Below are 24,447 nucleotides of genomic sequence, written 5' to 3'. Positions count from 1 at the left end.
CTTGCCGGGCTAACGTAGAGGTTCGTGGAATGACGTAAATCATTGCCCAAAGCTAGTTATTTTATATTAAACGATCATCTTTTAACATATTCGTCACATGTCGAAGGCACCAGGTTCTTTTCGAGCAGGAGTATTTTTATCACAATGTCTGTGGCTAGCGTCGGCCGTTTCCTGTACTTCGCGTATGGAAGCAACTTATTAAAGGAAAGGCTGCAGCTGAAAAACCCTTCGGCTACGTTCGTCTCTACTGGTCGCCTGAAGGTTTGTTCGTTAAATATGTCGCCAGTTTCTCACCTAAAGTTAGTGCTCAGTGGCTAGCCTGCTAGAGCCTAGCCTGTTTAATTCTACACAGGGAACCATTACAATCCCATAAGGATCACGGGCTGGCGGGTCAGGCTAATAACAGCGGGTCTTGCGTCTTATATATAAATATGTAAATGATAAAATAACCCTACTCGTGACGAAAATTATAATTGTCTGCCGACTTTCACTTCATTAATGAAAATCAGTGTATTTACTTTCATGACCAGTTCAGTTCACTTCCGGGAGGCACGAGACAGTGGCCGTGTCCGAGATGAGCCAGTTCTGCGCAGGTTATTAGATCACCGGTGATCAGCGCTCAGTGCTTGCCGGTGTTTTTTTGTTTTTTTTCGCAGGGCTTGCCGGTTTTTTTACGCTTGGTCACGTGATTGACTTTTTTTAACAAACCTTTATTAACAAAAATAGAATATACAATGTGACAATGAGGTTACAAGCTCACAGTTGACAACGAATAAGAAAAGTGAGATGTGAACAAAAAAAGAAAACAAAGTGCCAGGGGGGTATAAAAAAGGTGGGTGTACAGAAAAATACAGATTACAGTAGCATATATCTATAGAGGACATCAACACAGAAATAGTAATAAATCAGGATCAGATTATCTTAAAGCGGGTACATATTTCAGTAGTCTTTACAGCCTTCTGGTTTTGTGAAAACCGGATAGAGTCCATATAATGCTTGACCTCCACTAAGAAACAGTTAAAGTTGGGTTTGCTTTTAAGAAATTTATATTTATGGCTATGAAATTTGGCCAAAAGAAATAACAGATTAATAAGAAATTTAATAGAGTTATTAAAAATATTCTGGTGAAGGCCAAACAAAACGTGCTTCCAATAAATGTTAAACTTGAAATAGAATTTACAGCAGATGAAGTCACAGAAAAACTGCCAAAACCGTTTGGAATGAGTACACAGTCAAAAAGATGAGTTGTTGTTTCTGGAAGATCTTCACAAAATGTACAAGATACATCCAGGTCTGATTTAAATTTTTTTAAATAACATTTAGAGGGGTAGAATCTATGTAATAGTTTAAAGGAAGTTTCTTTAACCTTGTTAGTGATCAAAAATTGATCGGGTAGAAGCCGAACCTTCCTCCATGTCAAGTCATCCACAAATCTATTCCAGTATGATACGGCACATGGAAGAGATGTCATGTCTTTAAGAAAGAGAGTTCTAATTGATTTATTTTTATTATTAGGAGAGCCATTAAAACATACTTCACCGATTGGGAACAGAACTGGAGAAAAAACAGGAGAACTGACTAAGTGCAGTGCTTGCCGGTTAGCTTTGTGTCCGACTTGCTCTGACGTCATGCATACGTAGGCAACGATAACCTCGTGAGATCAAGGCGGCCGCAGATTTTGGATCAAGGGGCTGCAGTTGCTCTCCACCGGCTGCAAAACCTAGGGGATGGTCATTTTTATTTTCCTCAAGTGATGTCATTTGTATTTGCTTTATTCTTCAGTACGTTGAATGTAGGTTACATTGTAAACTGAATGTATGTGTAAACGAAGATTGAAATAAAGTTAAAATAAAATAAAATAAAACCTAGGGGATGACGGGAAACGCCTGGCTCTCACCTGATCTAGGATCTGACTGGTTCACATTTTCATCCAAACATCCGGTGGTAGAACATGAAATGTTAGTTGGTCACGTGTATTCTGTAAATCATGTTATGTTGTTGATGACAACAATATAGGCCATAAAGAGAAATGTGTTTTGTGTTCTTTTGTCACGTTTCCTATAAGCACACTAAACCATGTCATGCCATGTCATACACAGGGTATCCGCGGGTCCTTAAAAAGTCTTAAAAAGTCTTAAATTTGCTTTTCTAAATTTAAGGCCTTAAAAATCCTTAAAAATTACAAATAATCCTCAAATACAGTTTCCAAAGGTCTTAAATTACCAAAGACCCAATGAACAAGAATTTCTAGTTAGTCTTCAGCATTTTTTGTGTATGACGTTGCCGTAAGCGGAACCGTACACATTCAGCTGGGGCTATTTTTAGATGAGCACATTAGCTGGTTAAGCTAGTGGGAGCTTGCGCCATGGGGAAGTGCAAGTTTAATGGTAACTGGGTGGGTAATCCCACGTTCGTGACATGGTTAGCAACGGTTCCAGGCAATAGTTGGAAATTATAGCTTAAATTTAATTTAAAAAATAGCTTAAATTTGGTCAGAGTAGCCTTAAAAAGGGTCTTAAAAAGTCTTAAATGTGGCTCCCTTAAACCTGCAGATACCATGTATACAATAATCCACAAGCATGTGAGGATGTGTTTCAGCTGCTAACAGGCACCAGAATTAAAATTGAAAATTAAACAAGAACGTTAACGTGCGATATCTTCATCCATCGTCACCCGCGAGCTACACATGTAGGGAAATCTGTCCGACTTAAACGCCGGCTTTCAGCCACTCCCCCTGCTGCTTCCGTCTGCTCTCTTCTGTTTTCCAGGCGAGGCGCTGCTCAACTCGAACACGGCCAGTGACCGTGTTTGCAGGCTGAGTCTCGTAGAACAGAACATGCAGATTTTGTGGAAGCAGCCGGGATTTGAACCTTCCATCATGCAGGAACGGTTTACTTCACCTGGCAGGAAGGAAATTCTGTTGAAGTCACAAACAGCCCCTCATTCATAATCTTCTATTCTGTCTTCAGGATTATAAACTGAGATTTGGCTTTTGGGGTGAAAATGTTCAAAGTTGTTGGCACGGTGGTTCGGCCACAGTTGAGTTTAGCCCAGGTGCAGATGTGTGGGGGGTGGTCTGGTCTCTGAGCGATGAAGATCTCATAAACTTGGACAAGTAAGCCACATAAGCACCCATCTGTTAATAAGTCCGTCAGTAAAAAGGCCAAACATTCACCACGTGGATCCTCTTTTAGCCAGGAAGGTGTGGATGCTGGACACTACGATCCTCTGGGGGTCTCAGTGGAGACGGATGAAGGCACGGTGCTCTGCAGGACGTATCAGATGAATAATTTTCATGCTGCACTTCCATCTCCTCAGTACAAACAGGTGTGAGCTTGTAAACCTAATCAGCACCTAAAACAACTTTTGTAACCTGAATAATGTGGTTTTTTGTTTGTTTTTTTTTTTACAAAAGGTGGTGTGTTTGGGTGCAGAGCAGAACAAGCTCCCAGATGAATACGTGACCAGGCTGAAGGACATTCAGACCAACAACTACAGCGGCCCATCGATCCGTGATCAAATCGTGCTGCCGAGCAGCGAAAACTGAATGTTCTTCACATCAGAAATGGACAGAAAACATAAAGAGCTGCACATTTATTTAAAAGAAAACAACAACCATATTTTCACCTAATCCTAAAAGAGGAGTTAGAAACACTGTGGAGAGTTTAGCTTCCCATAAGATTTTTCTGTCTAAATACCGTAAATCCTCTAATACAGGCCTGGGCCTGTATTTGACTCAAGCTCATCAAGCTCCAGGCCTTTATTGGAGGAGGGCCAGAATTAGAGGCAGGCCTCAAATTCTATTTGAGCAAAATGAACTAATGGTTCGCTGGAGTTTTTGACAATTAAAATTGCGCCCACATTTTCAAAGTTAAACAACGGTAGTTTCTGCTTCAGCCCTCTCCCCCGCAAACTCACTGATGCGCCTGCAGCCTCTCAGAGTTGCTGCTGCTCTAAACATTAAAATAACTATTTCATTTTCTGTTCCTCACTTCTGATGACCTTCAGTGGTGTCCGTTTGTTGCAACCACCAGGTACAAAAACTAACTTGTTTTTATTTGACTATTTTTCTGTCCTGCCTGTTTATTATCTTCCTGCATCTCCTCTCAATCCTAAAGAAAAACTGCTACCTGGGTTCATATATATTCACCTTATGAGTTACCTTTGAACTGCAGTTCTAAAAGATCTACCGACAGCAAAAACAGTGGACTGCTCGCCGGCCACATCAGTGAGGTGTGTCACCGAGGAAAACACAGATGATGCGCCCTGATCCACAGCAGCGAAACGCATCAGGCACAAATAAAAGAATAAAAGACAGAAAACATAAAAGGAAATGAGCCGACATGAACGATCGCGTGTTAAATTAGTTTTTGAGGTGGTGACACCTGATTTGATAATGTTACTGTGGCCGTGCTTAGGACGCAGATGTCTGGAGCACGTCAACAATCAGAGCTTTGCATGCGCAAGCTGGTTAAGGTTAGGATGGGGTGAGGGGAAGGTTAAATTGCAAGAGGGTAAAGGTCACAATTTAGTTAAATGTCCGTTTTACGGCGGGTGTCAGTACCGACGCTCTGGCACAGCGCGTTACCTCCCGACGTGCAGGAGCTTGTCACCTGCCGACAGCAGGCTGCTGTCTTTTCCGTGGACTGCATCTTGCCGGTCATTATCCCGTGACAGCGACTAGTCGATGACAGGCATAAAAAGTCACTATAGAGCGGTGAAGTCATCTAGTGACTAGTTCATACAACCCCTGCTACTGCTCCCCAGAGTGTTCTGCAGCATAATCAGCACGTTCTCTTTTAACTTGATATCAAATTTTCGCCTCCTCTTCGTCTCCGCACGGTTAAAGTTACCCTCGCGGTCTATCACTGGCAAATCAAAAGTGAGACGGATGACACAACCGCCCCCCGTACTTGCTTGTTACCACATTCCACCCGGCCACAATAAAAAACCGGCCATTATTCACCGACTGTGACACCGGCCAAAATATGATACCCGGCAGTTAATTAAATACAGGCTAATATTAGAGGATTTACGGTAGTTCAAAGTGAAACATTTAGCAAGAGAATAGAAGCAAACTAATCAATTTGTGAAACGTGCATCTTTATTTTTGTAGAAGACAAAGCTAAGAGGGGAGTTTCTGGCATCTGTTGCCATGGTTACAAACCCAGCTTTGTGAAACCGAAAATCTCAACTGAACCTGAAGGTACCCTGTTAGGCCTGGTACAAAGTTCCCACCAGTACTCATGTTTCAGCTGAATTTTACTTAATTTTTTTGCAGTGATGAAATCGTAATTGTTTATTTCCTAGAATATAAAGTTATGACTTTTGTGTGAGTGTGTGAAATCTGATTATTATGCATGCACTTAATGAGATGTTTTGTTGAACAAATATCTTAAATGTTAAATGTTGTGGCAGGTAAAACATTTTATTGCACTAATCCTAAATCTCCTGTCACCCACCAAAATCACTAAGTTAAGAAAATAAATGAATGACACATTTTGTAAAACAAACTCACTTTTATTATATGTAGAATAATATGTGTATTTTTTTATGTATAATCCAACAGGACTTCAAAAAGAAAACGTGATCAAACTGGAATTGTTCAATGCAATGTCAATGCAAATACAACCAACTTCTTAAGGTGCTCAGTCCTTTACCCAACAGCAGTTTAGAAAACAAAACAAAAAGTTAATAGTTTATTATAGCGATTTTGCTAAGTTTTTTTAAACAATTTTAAAGGATAAAACAGCGAAGATGAAGCCGATTTCGATGGGGGAACACTGTTCGACACAACACCAGGGGCCAATGTGGCCGCTAGGCGTCGCTGTTAGAGGCGACTTGATAAAAATCATCTTCTGGCACGTCTCGTCACGTCATTCAGAACTAGTTTTGCATACATTTTGTAATATTTTAAATATACGTTACATTTCTACATCATTAAGAAAATGTAATTAGATATAATGTGTGTGAAAACAAACACTTAACAGCTTCGTCACAACTTTATTCCAGTTTTGTTTTTAAGAAACAAAATAATCTTTTGATCACAATGTTGGTGACTACCGTCGGCTGCTTCTTATACTTCGCGTTTGGAAGCAACTTATTAAAGGAAAGGTTACACTTAGCAAACCCTACGGCTACATTCGTCTCTACAGGTCGCCTGAAGGTTTGTGAAAACAGGTTTCTCATCTAAAGCTAACGGTAGCTAGCAACACATATGTGAAATCTGTTAGCTCGTGAACGGAGCTAGCAAGTGTGTGTTGTTAGCTTAGCTAGCTATGACAACATACCATGAATAATGTGCTTCATATGTAACACAATTAAATAACGCTACTATTTTTTACTTTACTGTCACTTAATGAAACCGAGATGAGACTTTCATGATGACGACAGATATGTTTAGCACACTTCCGGGTGGCACGAGACAAGCTGCTGCAGGGCTGAAGCAAAAGTTGCTTCAAACAAATTTGTGTACGTTTTTTTCTTCTTCATTGACTGTTGTATTATAGACAGAAAAATAGGTTTCTGCTAAATATCTTTATATTTTAGATGAAAGTAACTAGTAGACATGTTTGTCCGTGTTGTCTGGGGTTCTGGAGGCCACCACTCTTCCACTTTCTTACCCAGGCGGGGGACACCCTGGAGAGGTCTCCTGTCCATCACAGGGACACACAACCACGCACACACACTTACCAGGGGACACTTTAGAAAATCACTAAGCCATCATGGATGTTTTGGTCTGAGGGAGGAAACCATAGTACCCAAGGAAACGCATGCATGAGAACATGCAGGTGTGCAAACATCTGGGATTCAAACCTGCCATCACGCAGCCAAAGTTGACCAGTTGACCTCATCATTCAAGCACTTTTGTAGAACGAAACCAAAGAAGTCAATTTGCCTTCATTGGAACCTATTTGGATGACCATGACCTGGATGACCGAGCACAGTAAAGCCTGATTTCTGCTCACTTGTGTCTCATGCGTTACTGTCAACTCTTTTCTGTGTCTTCAGGATTATAAGCTGAACTTTGGTCTTTGGGGTGAAAATGTTACAACTCGATGGCATGGTGGAGTGGGCACCATTGAGTACAGCCCAGGTGCAGAGGTGTGGGGGGTGATCTGGTCTCTGAACAATGAAGATCTTGCAAACTTAGACAGGTGAGACACACAAACACCCATCTGTTAATAGAGTTATTAGTAAATTAGTGAAGCATTAACCACGTGGATTCTCTTTTAGCCAGGAAGGTGTGAAAGATGGATTCTACACTCCTTTGACTGTGTCGGTGGAGACAGACAAAGGCCCGGTGGTCTGCAGGACGTATCAGATGAATAATTTCTATGCTACTGTTGCATCTCCTCAGTACAAAGAGGTGTGAACTTGTAAACTTAATTCTCCTGAAACTATGTTTGTAACCCAATTAAGGTGATCATTTTTTGTTTTTGTTTTTTTACAAAAGGTGGTGTGTCTGGGTGCAGTGCAGAACAATCTCCCAGACGAATACGTGACCAGGCTGAAGGCCGTTCAGACCAACAACTACACCGGCCCATCGCTCCGTGATCAAATCATGGTGCCGAGCAGCGAAAACTGTACGTCCTTAACATCAGAGATTAACTGACTGTTCCGAAAACACGAAGAGCTGCATGTTAATTAAAAATAAACGTTATTACCTAATCGAAAAGTAGGAGTTAGTAGAAAAACTTTGGAGTGTTTAGCTTCTGCTTTAGGCTCCTAATCGATAAGTATTATTTTAAAGTAGACACTGATTAGCTGAAAGGTAACCATGATTACAAGCCTGGCTCTGTGAAACGGAAGTTACCATTAGGTACTGGTTTGGTCTTACTACCAAACTATGGGGTGACGGTGGCACAGGAGTTAAGTGCTCGCCCCGTAATCGGAAGGTTGCAGGTTCGAGCCCCCGCTCAGTCCGTCGCTGTCGTCGTGTCCTCGGGCAAGACACTTAACCCACGTTGCCTGCTGGTGGTGGTCGGAGGGACCGGTGGCGCCAGTGCTCGGCAGCCTCGCCTCTGTCAGTGCGCCCCAGGGCAGCTGTGGCTACATCGTAGCTCATCACCATCTGTGTGTGAATGGGTGAATGACTTGTGTTGTAAAGCGCCTTGGAGGGTTCCAGGATTCTAGAAGGCGCTATATCAAATACAGGCCATTTTACTACGAAATTTACATTAGTCGCATTTAAGCTTATATATTTTTAAATAGCTATGACGTCTTATTGTGCATGCAATCAATGATTAAATGTTTGGCTGAACTAAAAGCTGCTTAAATGTTAAAAACTTGTGACGTGAGAATTTATTCAGCTTGTTTATTGCGTTTATGCATTTCCTGTTACCCATTAAAAGCCCTGTTTACTAACGTAAATGGAACTCACTTGTTTTAATTGGACATTGATGTTTTTTTATTTATATATAATCCAACAGTATCATACTTTAAGGAATTAATAGAAAATGGTACAAAAAGAAAAAGGTGAAGAAAATAATAACAACGCACACAATACCCCAAAAATGTAATGAAACTTGATGGAAATTTTCAAAAGTCAATGCAAATACGTATATAACAATGGCACAAGTAACTGGTTTTTGCCTACACAAACAAAGTGGTTTTTAAAAAAAAAAGGTCATGAACTCAACACACACACTGAAGAATTTGGTCTTGAACACAGTTTGAAACAAAATGTGAAGTCTCAAGGGAAACACAGTATGAAGAGATCAAATCCAGATAAATACTGTTCCAACTAAACTGTTCATTGTTCCAGAGCATCAACATCATGGCGAGTGGAATATTCGAGTCGGGAACACTGATATCAAATTAATCACTAAGCTACGTCAACAAACTGCCTTAAACAGAGTAACTTGTGTGTTGTTATGAGGAAACGCACCATTATATGTAAGGATCTGAAAACATTCTATGACTCAACTCAAAAGGCCATCTTAATTAATAGGTTTTCCATTTTATATTCAGACATTTGCTTCCAGGTCCAATTTTCAAACACAGATTAGTTCATTCCATCTGCTCTCCTGTGGAGGCTTTTGTAGCTTCACTTACATCTATCGATTCTGGTTCGGTGGCCCTTGCCTGCATTCCCACGTCGGTGGATGGCGGCGGAGATTCCGCTTCTTCATCATCATCCTGCTGAGTATCCAAGGCGTCGACAGGTGGCTGCTGCTCCGGTATCAGCATGTTGTGCTTTACTTTGCTCATTTCAGTCATGTTAAATCCAAGGAGAATGGCGGCTGAATTACTTCCGAGACTCTTTATGCACTTGCTGCGCCTCTTGCTGAACTGCCCCAACAGCTCTGATTTGTTTAGGGAAAGCCTCCTGCTAAGCTCTTCGGTCTCAGCCTTGCTCGCATATGGATTCAGGTTGAAGTACTTTGTTATAAAATCTCGGCGATTCTCGACACAACGTCGCTCCATCGAGTTCGGTTCTATGAGGAGCTTCACCATAGGGTCGCTCTGAACCTCAGGCTCTGGTTGGAGTAACTTCTTCTCTTGCTCCAGCTTTTCTTGCAACAGCCTTTCCTCCTCTCTCTTCTTGCGCATGGCTGCTTTGTGTTCCCGCTCTCGTTTGTTGGCCTCCATGGCCTCCTTCAACGCAGCTTCCAGTCTTTTCTTAGACTGCTTCTCTGCTTCAGATTCTTCAGGTTCTGGAGGTTTTGTGGGAGCAATCACTCGAGCTGGAGCTAAAGTCCGTGCCATTGTCAGTCCTTGAGGCATCGGGACAAAGTAGAGTCCTGTTGTCTGACTGATCTGCTGGGTTGGTTTTGGTGGCTGCTGTTGGTGCACCACTAATGTGGGTTTAGGCAGATGAGGGGGCTTCGGCGGCTGTGGAGGTTTCGGCGAGCAGCGGCATCTCTGAATGTGGAGCATCACAGCCTGTTGGGTGACCTTTCCCGTGTACACGCCATTGCAATATATGCATTTGAACGCCTCGGTCTTGAGGATGGCATGAATGGTGGGTGCGACAAAGTGTTTCTGCTTCAGGTGCTGGGCATGAACGGACTGATTCTGGAATTTTTCATCGCAGAAGGGGCAGTACATGCTGTTGAACTTAACAGGTGCCTGGCAGATTTCCTGCTGGTTGCTGGGATGGATTTTAAAGAAGATCAAGTCCAAAGTGTTTGTTACCAGAGCAAGATTGACCTCCGTATCTCCTAGAATCTCTTTAGGTGCGGTGGTGTTCACGTCAATGTAAGGAAACAGAATGTCCCCGTTTGGTTTAGAGTACACCCTATACTTTTGCCTTAGGAAATCACAGTATACCTTGCCCGAGGGATTGTGGATCTGCACATGAACTATGAGCTGCTTGATAGAAAAGAACAAAGCTGAGCAGTACAAACAGTTGAGGCCATGAAGCAGGTGCTGGAAGAGTGTCTTTTCTGATAGTAGAATTTTGCATGTTAGGCATTTGACTGTTTTGTCAGGCATTTTCTTGAGGGATGCTGCTCTGGCCGCCAAGCTTTGAGACCTCGAGGTAGAGGACTTTGTTTGATGTGCTGCCTCTGTGTGCAATTCAAAGACATTTGAAGGGAAAAGCTCATTGCAGAAGGGACACGTGACCCATTTCTTGGTTTGTGGTGCCGAGTTACTAGTTTGCTCGACAGGTTGAAGGGGAGTGGTTGTTCTCTGGGAGACGGGCATTGTGGCTTGCAGAGGAGCAAAGGTGTATGTGGGCATGCCGTTCACTCTATTACCAGTCGGAATCAGGTGACTTAGTAGGGATTGTGACGTCAGCATGGTACCCTGTAGTGGGGTGTGTTTGGTTTGCTTAGCCACAGTCCCAGTCCCAGTCCCGGTCCCAGGCCCAGACACACTGGGCTGCATTCCGGGAGGAAGAGCAACCTGCTGCACTTGTGGAGGTTGTTGCTGTAGGGGCTGAGTTGTAGCAACAGGTTGGGTTATTGGTGCCGGTTTCAGAGACATATTAGTCATAGTGGGAACCTGAACAATGGCTGATGATCCTTGCGGTGGAGCACTTTGGAGGGATATTGTGGCACCGGGTTGGAGCAAACCTTTAGCTTCAGCGCTAGCCAGCTGCACTAGCGCTGAGGCTTGGGGGGGCAGGAAAGCTTGGTTGGTTCCTGGTGTGCAAATCAGTGTTGCACTGTTTGTAGCTCCTTGTACTTGCTGCAAAGCCAGTACAGTCCCAGGAGACTGGCCATTACTCTGTAAAACCAACGAGTTATTTGTAAATGTCTGAGAATTCTGTGGTTTCGGGGCGATACTTGGGAACGTGACATATAATCCATTCCCATTAGGAGTGGGTTTTGTGGTGTACTTCTTGTTTTCAACAATAAAGCTTTGCACTTGTATGGCGATAGTGTGATGCACAGGTTCCACCAGCAGGTGATGCAACATTTGGTCTAGAGTTCCAGTGTTCACCGAGCACACCTTGCAGCAATAGATCTTTACGGAGGCATTCAGCTGTTGCTGTAATCTGTAGCCAACATACTGGTCTGCCAAACTGGGCAGGTGCTTGAGAATGATGTGTTTCTTCATTGCGAAGATGGAGGAGTTTGGGAATCCACATTTTCGACACTGGTATCTTTCATTTCCCATGTGCGTGATTAAAGAACTTTTCTGAGGCTGTGTGACCGGTACTGGGACTTTTGAGTGAAAGAATTGCATGTGCCTCTTGACATTCCTGGGATGGCTTATAAAGATACAATGAGAGCAGGGCGTCAGTGTACAAAAGGACTCGACGCATCCATGGCAGCGGCTTACATGAGTCCTGAAGTTGTAGAGGTTTTGAGAAGAGTACTTGCACTGGTTGCAGCATAAAGATCGAGACCGATAAGGCCACTATGTGGGGGGGACAAAAAAATTAAAAGTCAGGTGAATATTTACAAACTTCAGTTAAACATGATTACATTTATTTATAAAGGTCTTGTTCACTGAGAAACTGTGTAATACTTTTTCTTTTTGACATATGTAAGGTTACTTTTAGTTTAGTAGCTTGCTGTACGTAAACAAACTTTTTCAAACCCCATTACCTGCATTAGCCGCTGGAAGAAAATGGACAGTAAACCGATGAGGTCAGAAAAAACAGTTTATTTTATGTCAAATGGAAAATTAGCATTCATGGCCTCGCCCACCTTTGCTCGCAATTATGGAAGGTTGTATCGCAGCCAGAAGAGAGCAGAGCGTCTGAATAGTTTAACGTAACCATTTCCAGTTGTTTAATGTAACTTCAAGCGTTCACCACCTGTTCCGCTTTTTTAAAGAGAATTTAAGTTTACCATTCTAAAACTTTCACTGATAAACAAACAGGAAGTGGTTCTTCTATTTCACCTTCCTCCTTGGAGTCAGTAACATTTACATAAAGATTTATATTCAAAACATTTTGTACCACCATTACTGTGTTGTTAACAAAGGCAGAGGAGACTTGCATTGCTGTTAGCCAATTACAGACAATATATTTGCATATCCATCCATTCTCTTCCACTTATCCGGAGTTGGGTCGCAGGTGCAACAGCCTAAGTCGAGAATCCCAGACTTCCCTCTCCCCATCCACTTGGACCAGCTCTTTTGTGGGAACCCCAAGAGGTTTCCTGGCCAGACAAGAGACATAGTCCCTCCAACATGTCCTGGGTCTCCCTTTAGGTCTCCTCCAGGTTGGACGTGCCCGGAAAACCTCACCATTCTAATCAGATGCCCGAGCCACCTCAACTGTGCCACCTCTCAATGTGGAGGAGCAGTGGATCTACTGCAAGCCTCTCCCGAATGACCAAGCTCCTCACCCTATCTCTAAGGGAGAGCCCAGACACCCTGCAGAGAAAACTCATTTTGGCTGCTTGTATCCGCAGTCTCGTTCTTTCAGTCACTACCCAAAGCTCATGAGCATAGGTGAGGGTTGGAACGTAGATCGACTGGTAAACAGAGCTTCGCCTTCTGACTCAGCTTTCTTTTCACATCGACAGATCAGTACAATGCCCGCGTCAATGCAGATGCGGCACCAATCTGTCTATTGATCTCTTGCTCCAGCTTTCCCTCACTCGTGAACGAGACCCAGAGATATTTAAACTCCTCCACTTGGTGCGGAACCTTATCCCTGACTCGGAGAAGGCATTCTACCCAATTCCAACTTAAGACCAAGGTCGTGGATTTTATCCCAGCTGCTTCACACTTGGCTGCGAACCACTCTAGCAAAAACCAGAGATTACGTTATGATGAAGCCAACAGGACCACATTATCTGCAAAAGCAGAGACCTGATCCTCAGGCTACCAAACCAGATTCCTTCAACACCTTGGCTGCACCTAGAAATATTGTCCATAAAAGTTATGGACAGAATCAGCGACAAAGTGCAGCCTTGGCGGAGTCCAACTCTCACTGGGAACGAGCCCAACTTACTGCCAGCAATGTGGGCCAAGTTCTGACACCGGTCATACAGGGACCTAACAGTCCATATCAGAGGGCCTGGTATCCCACACTCGCAGAGTACCCCCACAGGGCCCCCTGAGGGATGCAGTCAAATGCATCCTCCAGGACCCCTCTAAGGGTACTGAGCTGGTCCAGTGTTCCATGGCCAGAACAAAAACCACATTGCTCCTTCTGAACTCAAGGTTCAACAATCCAACTGACCCTCCTTTCCAGGACCATTGAATAGACCTTACCAGGGAGTCTCAGAAGTTTGATCCCCCTATAGTTGGAACACAACCTACGGTCCCCCTTTTTAAATATGGGGACCACCCCCCCAGTCTGCCAGTCCAGTGGAACTGCCCTTAGTGTCCAAATGATATTGCAGAGCCACGTCAGCCAACACAGCCCTACGACATCCAGGAACTCAGGGTGAATCTCATCCACCCCGGAGCCTTGCCACCGAGGAGCTTTTTGACAACCTCAGTGACCTCAGCCTTGGAGACCAGAGAGTCTAATGCAAAGTCCCCAGGCTCCACTTCCTCACTGGAAGATTAAGGACATTGGTGGGATTAAGGAGGTCTTTAAAGTATTCTACCAACCGATCCACAACATCCCAAGCAGAGGTCCGCAGCACACCATCCCCAGTATAAACAGCTGGTAGCGCATTGCTTTCCCCTCCTGAGGTACCGGATGGTGTGGCTGGCTCTTGACACGTGGAATGTCACCTCTCTGGGGGGGAAGGAGCCTGAGTTGGCATGCGAGGTTGAGAGGTTCAGAATAGATATAGTTGGACTCACCTCAACGCATTGCTCTGGCTCCGGCTTTGGAACTAATTTCCTTGAGAGGGGTTGGACACTCTACCACTCTGGAGTTGCTTTCAATGAGAGGCACAGAGCAGGGCTGGGCATACTAATTGCCCCCCATCTTAATGCCTGTACTTTGGAGTTTACCCTGGTGAACAAGAGGGTAGCCCCCTCCACCTATGTGTGGGGGGACGGGTCATGACTATGGTTTGTGCTTGTGTATCAAACTACAGTTCAGACTACCCACCCTTTTTGGAGCCCTTTGAGGACGTGCTGGAGAGCGCTCCTACTGATGACTCCCTTGTTCTGCTGGGGAACTTTAACGCTCACATGGGCAATGACAGTGTGACCTGGAGAGGTGCGGTTGGGAAGAACGGCCCACCAGATCTGAATTTGAGCAGTGTTTTATTATTGGAGTTCTGGGCAAGTCATGGATTGTCCAAAATGAACACCATGTTTAGATATAAAGGTGTCCATATGCGCTCTTGGCACCAGGATACCTTAGGGCGCAGCTCGATGATAGACTTTGTCGTTGTTTTGTCTGATTGCGGCCGCTTGTCTATGACACTTGGGTGAAGTCAGGGGCAGAGCTGTCAACTGACCACTACCTGGTGGTGAGCAGTGTTGGGAACGTTACTTTAAAAAAGTAATTAGTTATAGTTACTGATTACTTTGTCAAAAAAGTAACTTGGTTACTTACCGAGTTACGAGATTATAAAAGTAACTAATTACCAAGAAAAATAAATAGTTACTTTTTTCATTAAAGAATGCTAGAAAAATGGTTTCCCCTCTTAATTGAACTTACTTAATTTACTATAAATTACTATAATAGTAAAATCCGCTAATGACTGGACTATAATAAAATGTATGTCCAAATGTTTTTTTATAAACCTGCATAATTTAAAAAAATACGCACTTAACAGGAGGAACTACTAACAGGAACATTACACTTATCTAGACTATTAAAAGGTCACTTTGTGATATTTAACAAGACCCCAATCAGCTAAAATTTATAACTGCAATTAGAAACACCTGTAAAGGTTACTGAGCCTTTAAATGGTCTCTCAGTCTAGTTAAATTACAGAAATAAATGTAATTTTGCACAATATTCTAATTTTTCCAGCTTCACATAATTGTCTGTTTTTAGTAGCATTTCTGTTGCTGGTTGCTGGTTAAATAAATAAATAAATAAAATCCTTTAAAATGACACTAGAAGAGGCACACATCTGATGGAGGACTTAAATGTACTAACGGGTCAGACCCAACCACAGAAGAGCTGAAGCTGGGTGGTAAACACACACAGGTAGTTCTGATGACACCTGAGCTCCATGACGTCTGAGACTGATGCATCAGCGTTACAGCGGGACTAAAGTCATGATCAGAAACAGGTTACAGCTGGATGACCTAGGAAGGTAGAAGATCGTGGCGTCTGAGCGGTGAACAGGTGAGCTTCGGGACGTCCCGCTGTCACGCCAAGAAGAGCACGGCTGCAGATCCACACCTGCAGCCGTCGACTATTAATCACGTCTTCCTCGTTCTTCACGGGCCGTGATGCACTTGGACGAAAACATCTACCTCTTTAGCTCCTGATCAGCTGATGACAGCTTCATCACACCGCGCTGCTTAACGCACGCATTTTCTTATCAGTAACAGAAACGACGTTTTGATTAAAAAAGACGGTAATTAATTAGTTTGCCCGTTAATGAAAGAAATGTTTTTTAGTAACGCGGTTATTTTAAACGGCGTTATTCCCATCACTGCTCTGTTGGGTCTACACCATGCAGTGACTGAGACATGGAGAACAGTGAGGGTCTCCGCCCACCCGGCCAATCATCCTCGTGTTTGTAAGTGTGTTACCGACACCTCTCTCTCCCTGGCTGCAGCTGAAGTGTGGCGGTCAGAAAGCCTCAGACTGTTGCTCAACGTTCGACAAGCACATAGTAACGCACCACCTTCCATCCCCAGTAACGGTAACGGCATTGCAACAGTGGGAAAAGTAATTAATTAGATTATTATATTTTAAAAAAGAACGCCGTTATACTTGAACGTCTTTACTCCCAACACTGGTGGTGAGTTGGCTTCTATAGTGGAGCAGGAAGTCAGTCAGACCTGGCAGGCCAGGTCAGAAGGAGCTTCAATTCCCACCTCCGACAGAACTTCCTAAATGTTTCGGGGGAGGCAGGGGAAATCGAGTCCGAATGGGCCCTGTTCCATGCCTCCATTGTTGAGGTGGCCGACCAGAGCTGTGGCCGCAGGGTCATTGGTGCCTGTCATAGCAGCAACCCCCGAACCTGCTGGTGGACACCTCTAGATGAAATTTAAATAATTTTACATTAATTATAAATATATAATTAAAAAGTGCCTGTGGGACATGTGATACACCTCTAGCTCTCGACTGTGTGTGTGTGTGTGTGTGTGTGTGTGTGTGTGTGTGTGTGTGTGTGTGTTAGCAGACAGCTGTACCAGTGTTTCTAAAGCTCAGACTGGTAGAGAATAGGCACTAAGTTTAAAGTTTGACAACTATCAATACATTTTTATGCATTTAATCTACTGATTTATGTATAATTACAAGACACCTTGAAGTGAGTTAACTTGTAAATATTTTACAGGAGGAAAAATGTTGAGATGTACATCGTATATCAGAATTCAGCAAAAAGATAGAGATATAAATTTTGGTCCATATCGCCCAGCCCTGATTGATCCCAATTCTATGAAACTATTCACGAAATGATTAGCTACTAAATGTCCTCATGAGAAAAGGACAAAACATTTACCTTCTTTCGATGCCGTCTGCTGTACCCCTCTGTGATATCAATCCAGTCAGTTTGCTGAAAGGCTTCGTCTTCGTCTGCGTTTTTCTCCGAGCTTTCATTGAGATCCTGTAGAGCACAAAAACAAACCTTTAATCAAACAAAACACTATTTCACTTTCAGAGGGGTTTTCAAATGAACAAGACAATAATTCAATGGTGAAGTGAAACATTTTACATACAAAAGCAAGTTTTTTTTCTTAGCTTATCTTCTATTAGGTTTAAATTCAAACCTCGCCAAAGTCTCTAAAGGGTAGTCCCACTCCACTCGATCAAACACTCTCAGCATCCAAGAGTACAACTTCATCAACCCTTTGGTTGGGCGGAGCAGGTGTGAGCAACACGTTAAACAAAGACTGCCAATCCTCAACAGTGTTGGGAGTAACGCGGTACAAAAGTAATTAATTACTGTAATGCGTTGCTTTTTGCTGTAATGTGGTAATGTAAGGCATTACAGGGAAAGAAAATGGTGATATTTACTTGGTACGATTGTCAGTAACGCGGTAATTACAACGCATTTTTAAACCCAGAATCAAGATGTGGGTTCCCTAAAAATTCAAATTGCGGGAAACCTGAAAAAAGATCCAGTATCTACATATATGACGTCATTTATGGACTCAGCTTTGCGGGCATTCTGTGAGCAGAGAGGACGCAGCGGTAACGGCTCAAATACTCCAGCTGTGTCCTGCGCGCGGCCGCTGTTATATTCACAAAATCGCTCCACCAAAACTTAGTCATTCGTTTGCGATCAGCCCATATTCTCTGGTACTTCATGTACTTTTCAGCTGAGTTCATAATCTGTGCCCCGGTGATTTCAACTCATTGCTGCAGGAGTGCAGCGCATGTTAAAGTCCCTTTGGCTGATTAGTTAGAAAGTAGAAAGTCTAGGAAACTGTTTTTCTGGAAGACTGAGAAAAGATGCAGCATGCAGGAAGGTTAAAGAGAGAAAGGGCCGGAAATTATTCAAATAAAATCAAGAAAACAAAACAAAATGCTTGAAAAGAAAAAAGTAGCCGTATCAAGGCATTTGGGGACCAAGGCAAATATAGGCTTGGAGCCCCCCCCCCACCTCACTCCCTGCTCAGATGGCCCTATAAGATGGCAGCGTGCTGACAGTACAGATTGTTGTTGCTTTTATTTAATAAACAATCATTTTAAAGCACTGTTATTATATCTGACTGTTTTTAACAACAATCCTAGCTCAGACACCACATCACCTTCCACATATATGTCATGAGCTCACTGAGCGTCACATTACCAGATTCATATTGAAGTTGTATTGGTGAAAGTAACTTAAAGTAATGCAAAAGTAGTGTAATTACATTTTAAAATCAGTAATATTGTAATGTAATGAATTACTTTAAAATGAGGGTAACAAGTAATAAATAATGCATTACAGTTTTGAAGTAACTTGCCCAACACTGATCCTTAATAAAAGTTGGCGAGGGGGAATGGCTACATTCCTTATCCATAGTTACCATCTGATCCATCAGTAATTTAAGCTGACTGTCCCTCTTCCACCTCTTATCTTCACTGTAAGATCATTTGACCCCTCGGATAAAACTTAAAGGACTCCCAGACAGGGTCCGAAATTAAATTTTTTACTCACCGGCCAAGGTGGCCGGTAGATGATGAAAATCTACCGGCCAAGCATATTTTTTACCGGCCAAAATTGTAAATGATTTAGATCCACCTAAAGCATGTTATTCTATATTATGTTGATTCCAAACAGAGTGACAAAATAATTAAAACATCAATTAATAAGAAAAACAACTCTTTTGTCATTTTTACTATTTATTTATTTATTTATTTTTAGAGATGTTTTTATGAACTCTTTCATTGAAATCTAGTCAGACTCCTTGTTTTCTCTGTCCATGAAGTCTGGCCTCCCGCTTCTGACACCGTCTTTGTGCCAAAGCATTACAGCCTCATTTGGGTCATAGTCCTTGGTCTCTGGAGAACACAGCTGCACCGTGAGAATATCTGAAAGTGTGTCAGGGCTAGGGTTGTCACGGTAACCGGTGTAGCAGTAAACCCCGGTAAAAAAGTTGACAATAATAATAACCGTCTTGTTTTTAAAAAATATATATTATCTCGGTGGGTTACCGTGGCTGCGGTGTAGGCGCGGTGACCCTTACCAGCCACCGTATCATCTGCTGAAGTTGCCGGCGGCACATGCGCACTTTGTTGTTTACAACCAAAACTTTCTTTAAGCTAAAGCTGAAATAACGGCCAGAGGAGACGGCAGCACTCAGGACATTTATTATCCCTCAAAGAAGGAAGTATGGGCATCTTTTGGATATTTGAAGAATGCCGAGGGACAGTTGATAGAAGACGGCTATCCTGTTTGCAGCACGAGCAGAAAAAGTGTCTGTGAAAGGCAGCAACGCTACGTGGCCATCATAATGTAGCCATTGTCTCACGACTCCGCCATCTCCAGTTCGCCACTTTTCACAAAATCTTCTGGTTGCCACTGGTCCTGGTGGTTTTTCTTCCAGTTCGACGAGTTTTCTTTTGGAAGGCTGGCTGACTCCAGTTAAAAACCGCCACATTTCACCGCTAGTTTTAACACGAAGCTAACCGCTAACTTGATAAACTGATTGAATGGGATAGGTGGAAATGACGTTGGATGCGGCGCTCACGTTTCGCGTACGTTTGTGTACGTTGCGTGCAGGCGGGAGGAGTATCAGAAAGCCATGGAAGATGACTGATAAACATAACTAATTTGGTGCAAACATTTACTCGCTATGTGGCAGATAGAGCTCAAAAATTTACTCGCCAAATGGAGAAATTTGCTCGCATTTGGCGAGTGGCGAGTGTTAATTTCGGACCCTGCTCCCAGACGATAGAAAATGGCATTCCTGGGGCTTAGTTGACCTTGATGAAAAGTTTATTTTCAGTATTCATAAACCCGACAAAACTTTCTCCAAGAGGATGTGCAGTGCTTTTGTGGCAAACTGCATCCCCAATTAAAAGAAATGTATAGAAAGCATCAGTCCTCAACAAGGTCCTTTAGCAGCAGAAAAGCGGAATTCCAGGTTATTTTGCAGTACTAACTCCTAAGTTATTGTACAATGGCAAAATCAAATTCAAGCACTTATCAAGGTGATTTTTGACAATGAATAAGACATTTACTCAAAATGGTGATTTTACTTCTTTGTTCCATGAAAGTCAGCGTTTCTCTGCTGTAACCTATTCTAGTTTCGTGGACGTTCTCTTTAAATTCAAGCACAATTTAAGGATTTCCGACATCGGACTGTAACTCGTAAGCAGTCCGATGTGATGCCATGTCGGATGTGAGAACGTGTGGGGAATAAACTCAAGTAGGTTAAACAAGAGGTTCTGGGTGTATTTTACTGAGTTAATTTCTACAGCAACCGCCACAATTGAACTTCCTTCAACCTTTCACGATATGAGTCTAAAACTTCCACACAAACCTCAAAATATCAGAAGCTTATTAAAAATTATTTCTGTGAACAATATTTATATACTTTCAAATGTATTTTCGATGTCTTGAGGTGTGTATGTACTACAGTTTTAACTGGATCTTTTTCATTTATATTTAGATTTTATTTTGGGAAAGATTATTGTCTTAAAAAAGCTATTTTATAATTATCCCCTTAAAATAATATTTTGGCTTTTCCCAAAATAGCATTTTTTCTCAAAATTCTTGACTTTATTATGGCAACACAATCTAATGTTATTTAATATTATTTGATTGTTTTTCTCTCATCGTTCTGATTTTTATCTCAACATTTTGTCCTTTTTTTTCCTTCCTGACAAAGGGGCAGCCATTTTCTGATTGTTCTGATGCAACATGGAAGTGAAAATTGTTGCAGTTCCACTCTCATCCACTAGGGGCTGGCACCAGAAAGGAGCAAATTCTCATAGACTCCCATGTTAAAAATGCCTACTTCACAGCAGAAATAAAAATGTTTCCTGAGTGGTTCAAAAAACATTTTAAGTTTAATAGATCCAGTTTACATGCATGACAACTCTGGAGGGGGGTTGTAAATATTTATTGATTTATTGACGCTAATTTTAGCCAAAATTGTATTTTTTAGCTTGTTTTATTGAATATTTTAGTGTTGTTCTTATTGAAGCTGCTTTGAGAGATGTTGCTTTTATGTTGTTTATGGCATCACGTCAGTAGAGGCCTTCGTAACCTCTTCATGTTCTGCATGATGACAATAAAGAATTCATTCATTCAGTCAACTCTTCCGTTTAGGTGTAATTAAATGCTTGAAATGAGGAATAATTAGATTCAACTGTTATAGCTTGCGTTAGCGGCTAGCTCCGGGAAAGCTGATCTATCGCAGTCGATGGTCTTTGAGGTCACCGCCAGACTCTCCCCCTTCAGCAGCGGCAGCCATACGATCAAAAATCTGAGAATCTTACGCTCCAGCCTCCTCGAGGGAGCTACGTGAGGCAGGCGACCAGCTGCTGCCATCACCTGGGGCTGCCGAGCCGTTTCTGGCTAAAAGCGTCCGAAAACCTCCATTAGCTTCAGGTTAGCTTCGGGTTTGCTCAGGCAGTTCGTAGCTACCACCTTTGGCACCAAGCTCCATGTAGTTTCAGGTTAGCTTGTAGCTACATTGGTTCAGAGGTCATGGGTGTCAATCATTAGCTCCCACCCTCACTGCCCCACCTCTTTTCCCATTTTTGGATTGTCTGGGTGTGATGACACGTGCGACACAGCCAAGATGGCGGCAATCAGAACCACCCATTTGTCTTCAAAATAGCCCAACAGAAATATATGGGTGGAGTTTGTCCATTTTTTTTATAGTCATTGTTTCGTGACCCTAATACGCTGTTGTAACTGGTAGCTAAAACCAGGAAGAAGAAGAAATCAGGAACATTGACATACATAACTGTCTTTTAAATTGCCATGTGACAATTAAAAATAAAAAAGGATTGTTTTGGAATAAAGGTTAGCTGAACTGGAAACTGCGGGAACTGTTTCAATAAAATGTTTGTTTGCGGTGAATCGTTCATTAATAATGTAATCAAAATAATCTTTCTACACACAGGGCCCACATGTAACTTGTTACACCCAGTTTGTGTAAACGGTGAAATTATAAACAATACCAGATTTTTTTTTAATCAGCATAATAGCCACAAAAAACATTTAAAACCATCTGTAATATGCAAAAAAATAAAAGACTGTTTGTATTTACGAGGTAAAATTGGGGAAAAAACAGTCAGACACAAATAATACCAATTCCTGGGGATCATTTTTCAAAATAAAAGCATACCTTTAAGAAGGTTTGGCAGTCCTCTAAGCCAATCTCACTTAAGATGTTTTTCACTGCTCTGCGTCCCTTTCGAATCTTCTCGACATTTCCAACTGGAAGCTGATACATGATTCTCACACACTTAAAGAGAAAGAAAAGAACAACTTTAGATGAACATTTGAAGTTGTTCATTTCACCTCATTTACTAGAGGAAAATATGACCAATATTCAACAGGTTATTTGCCAATTTGAAAGTCCACCAAAGCTATATCGCCAGGTAGCCTAAACAAATTATAATTATTAATATTTATACTGGTCCATGAACTCACCATCACTAAGTTTTCACTTGGTTTAGCAATAACACATTTGCAATGTTGGTGTTTATACTTTATCAGAAAAAAATTGTATCAATTACAGTGCAAGATAAATCAGAATAAGCCCATATTTGCATCAGAGATCAATATCAGCATCAAAACTCTGAATTTTTGCATCTCTAACTTTAACATAAGCCATGTTGCAATTTTCCCCAACATGGTCTAAGTGTAAAATAAAATGTTGATTTCTACTTTTTATTGCTGCTTCAAATACATCAAATTATCTGGTGCAGCTCAAAATAAACAGGATTTTGTAATTAATGTTGAATTAGCAGGTTTATTTAAATGATCAGATTTCTAAAGTGGATGTTAATTAATACGAATTAAAAAATAATTAAAATACTTAATTACTGCAAAAAAGGCAAATAATAATTACTGTGGGAAAAAACTGAAAGAATCCGTATGGTTTTGGTGAACGGATACCTAAACTGCGATCGATGCTAAAATTAAAAAAAAAAATGTGTGTGTGTGTGTGTGTGAGCCACTAAAGTAAGAAGCCCCTCCTGACAGCGTTACAGGATGCGGGGTCATTGAGGCGGTCACAGCGCATCTTCCTGCGTGAGGATTCTCCACAGCCTCCTTACCTCGTTGGATCTTCAGCGCTGATTAACGTTCGTCGTCGCTGTGCCACCGGCAGTGGAGCTAACGATCACCGCTTGCTTCCACTGGCCCGCCTGTGTGAGTCGGTGTGCTGCGTCTGCTCCCAGCGCCGCGCACCACACACTTACCGGAGCGCCACCCTCCCGTATACACCGTTGCGTCAACACCGGAGTCCAACGCGAACCGTAATGATAGCAAACGAACTCCGGTGATAAGTTAGTTTTTTTTTTTTTTTTTTTTGCTCTTAGCTTTTGTCCCTTTCTTCCCCTGTTGAGGAAAAAATGGCGCTCAAGTTCAGGATCTGACGTAGGCGGCCTTATTTGCATACAGCACAAACTGACCAATGGGAGACTTCTGCCCCAAAACTAATATAACTTCTTTAATTATTTCACTGTAACTTCCAACATTGTTCAGAGATAGCCAAACAGTGCGTTGTATGATTTAACCTTTAAATTTAATCTCATATCGGAACTCTTTTATTGACTTTATGGATTCTATGAGGAATAGCTACTTAGGGGGCGTGGTTACACCGACCTCTACTGGCAGTCACGTGGTACATGGCCAAGCCAAACCAATCAGTTGTCGAGAAAATGAGCTAATGGGTGGTCCTTATGAGCTGATGTCACATCTTGCTACTTTTTTTAGCCAATCATGTTAGCCCATGATTTAAACAATAGACTGATATGTTAGATGTGTTTTTGCTAGCATAACATAAAGGCCATAACTTTTTAATAACTTTGCCTATTCAAACATTCTTTCTCGCTATCGACACTTGACAATTTTTAATTAATTGCGATTCGATTTTTAAAAAGTTATGACAATTTTTAACAATCGACAGTCATATTCTGACATTGCCGTCTAGAAAATGTTTACGCTACCTGAGTTCATGTAGGTCATTAATTGATCTTTTACCCAAAAAAAGACGACATTAACAACGAATCAATAATTAACGTAGGTAAATTTTACGTTTTTCTCCGATAAATGCTTCCATGTGGTGGAGTGTTGAGCCACTTCTTTTGTTACCAATTATGGCCAAACAATGACTACTGAATCCTTTTATTATTTTGCATTCATACCACCTGGTGCCATGCCTCACGATGACAAAATGACTCATGTTATTTTTATACCCTTACATAATTTCAGTGGCTATCTCACGTGTTTGTATTGTACCAACATAATTTAGAGTTTTTACCAATGGCGTCACTTCCACCATTGTGGCTTCTTGCACACCAAGACGATGCTGATTAGAAGAGGC

At 42.1% G+C, this 24,447-nt stretch overlaps 3 protein-coding genes across 3 annotated transcripts; 2 read left to right on the top strand and 1 right to left on the bottom strand.

Annotated features, from left to right (window-relative positions):
• The first annotated feature begins 10 nt into the window (after nucleotides 1-10).
• LOC107397248 (gamma-glutamylcyclotransferase) lies at nucleotides 11-3,748 on the top strand. Its single transcript, XM_054745196.2, has 4 exons — nucleotides 11-261; nucleotides 2,970-3,115; nucleotides 3,195-3,327; nucleotides 3,416-3,748. Exons 1-4 carry the CDS (start codon nucleotides 145-147, stop codon nucleotides 3,545-3,547), a joined length of 528 nt encoding a protein of 175 aa, XP_054601171.1. The 5' UTR covers nucleotides 11-144; the 3' UTR covers nucleotides 3,548-3,748.
• Nucleotides 3,749-5,880: 2,132 nt separating this feature from the next.
• LOC107397246 (gamma-glutamylcyclotransferase a) lies at nucleotides 5,881-7,828 on the top strand. Its single transcript, XM_015977174.3, has 4 exons — nucleotides 5,881-6,166; nucleotides 7,012-7,157; nucleotides 7,237-7,369; nucleotides 7,457-7,828. The coding sequence occupies exons 1-4, from the start codon at nucleotides 6,050-6,052 to the stop codon at nucleotides 7,613-7,615; spliced, it is 555 nt and encodes a 184-aa protein (XP_015832660.3). The 5' UTR covers nucleotides 5,881-6,049; the 3' UTR covers nucleotides 7,616-7,828.
• A 959-nt stretch (nucleotides 7,829-8,787) lies between these two features.
• adnp2b (ADNP homeobox 2b) lies at nucleotides 8,788-23,400 on the bottom strand. The gene is made up of 4 exons (XM_015977173.3): nucleotides 23,177-23,400; nucleotides 22,240-22,359; nucleotides 16,950-17,054; nucleotides 8,788-11,814 (listed from the first exon to the last, which is right to left on the bottom strand). The coding sequence occupies exons 2-4, from the start codon at nucleotides 22,345-22,347 to the stop codon at nucleotides 9,013-9,015; spliced, it is 3,015 nt and encodes a 1,004-aa protein (XP_015832659.3). The 5' UTR covers nucleotides 22,348-22,359; nucleotides 23,177-23,400; the 3' UTR covers nucleotides 8,788-9,012.
• Between the last annotated feature and the right edge of the window lie 1,047 nt (nucleotides 23,401-24,447).

Source organism: Nothobranchius furzeri, chromosome 19 (assembly GCF_043380555.1).
Source record: "Nothobranchius furzeri strain GRZ-AD chromosome 19, NfurGRZ-RIMD1, whole genome shotgun sequence".
In the NCBI taxonomy this organism is placed as follows: Eukaryota; Metazoa; Chordata; class Actinopteri; order Cyprinodontiformes; family Nothobranchiidae; genus Nothobranchius; species Nothobranchius furzeri.
The sequence above is the reverse complement of the archived record's forward strand: the minus strand, read 5'-3'. Positions and strand labels throughout refer to the sequence as shown.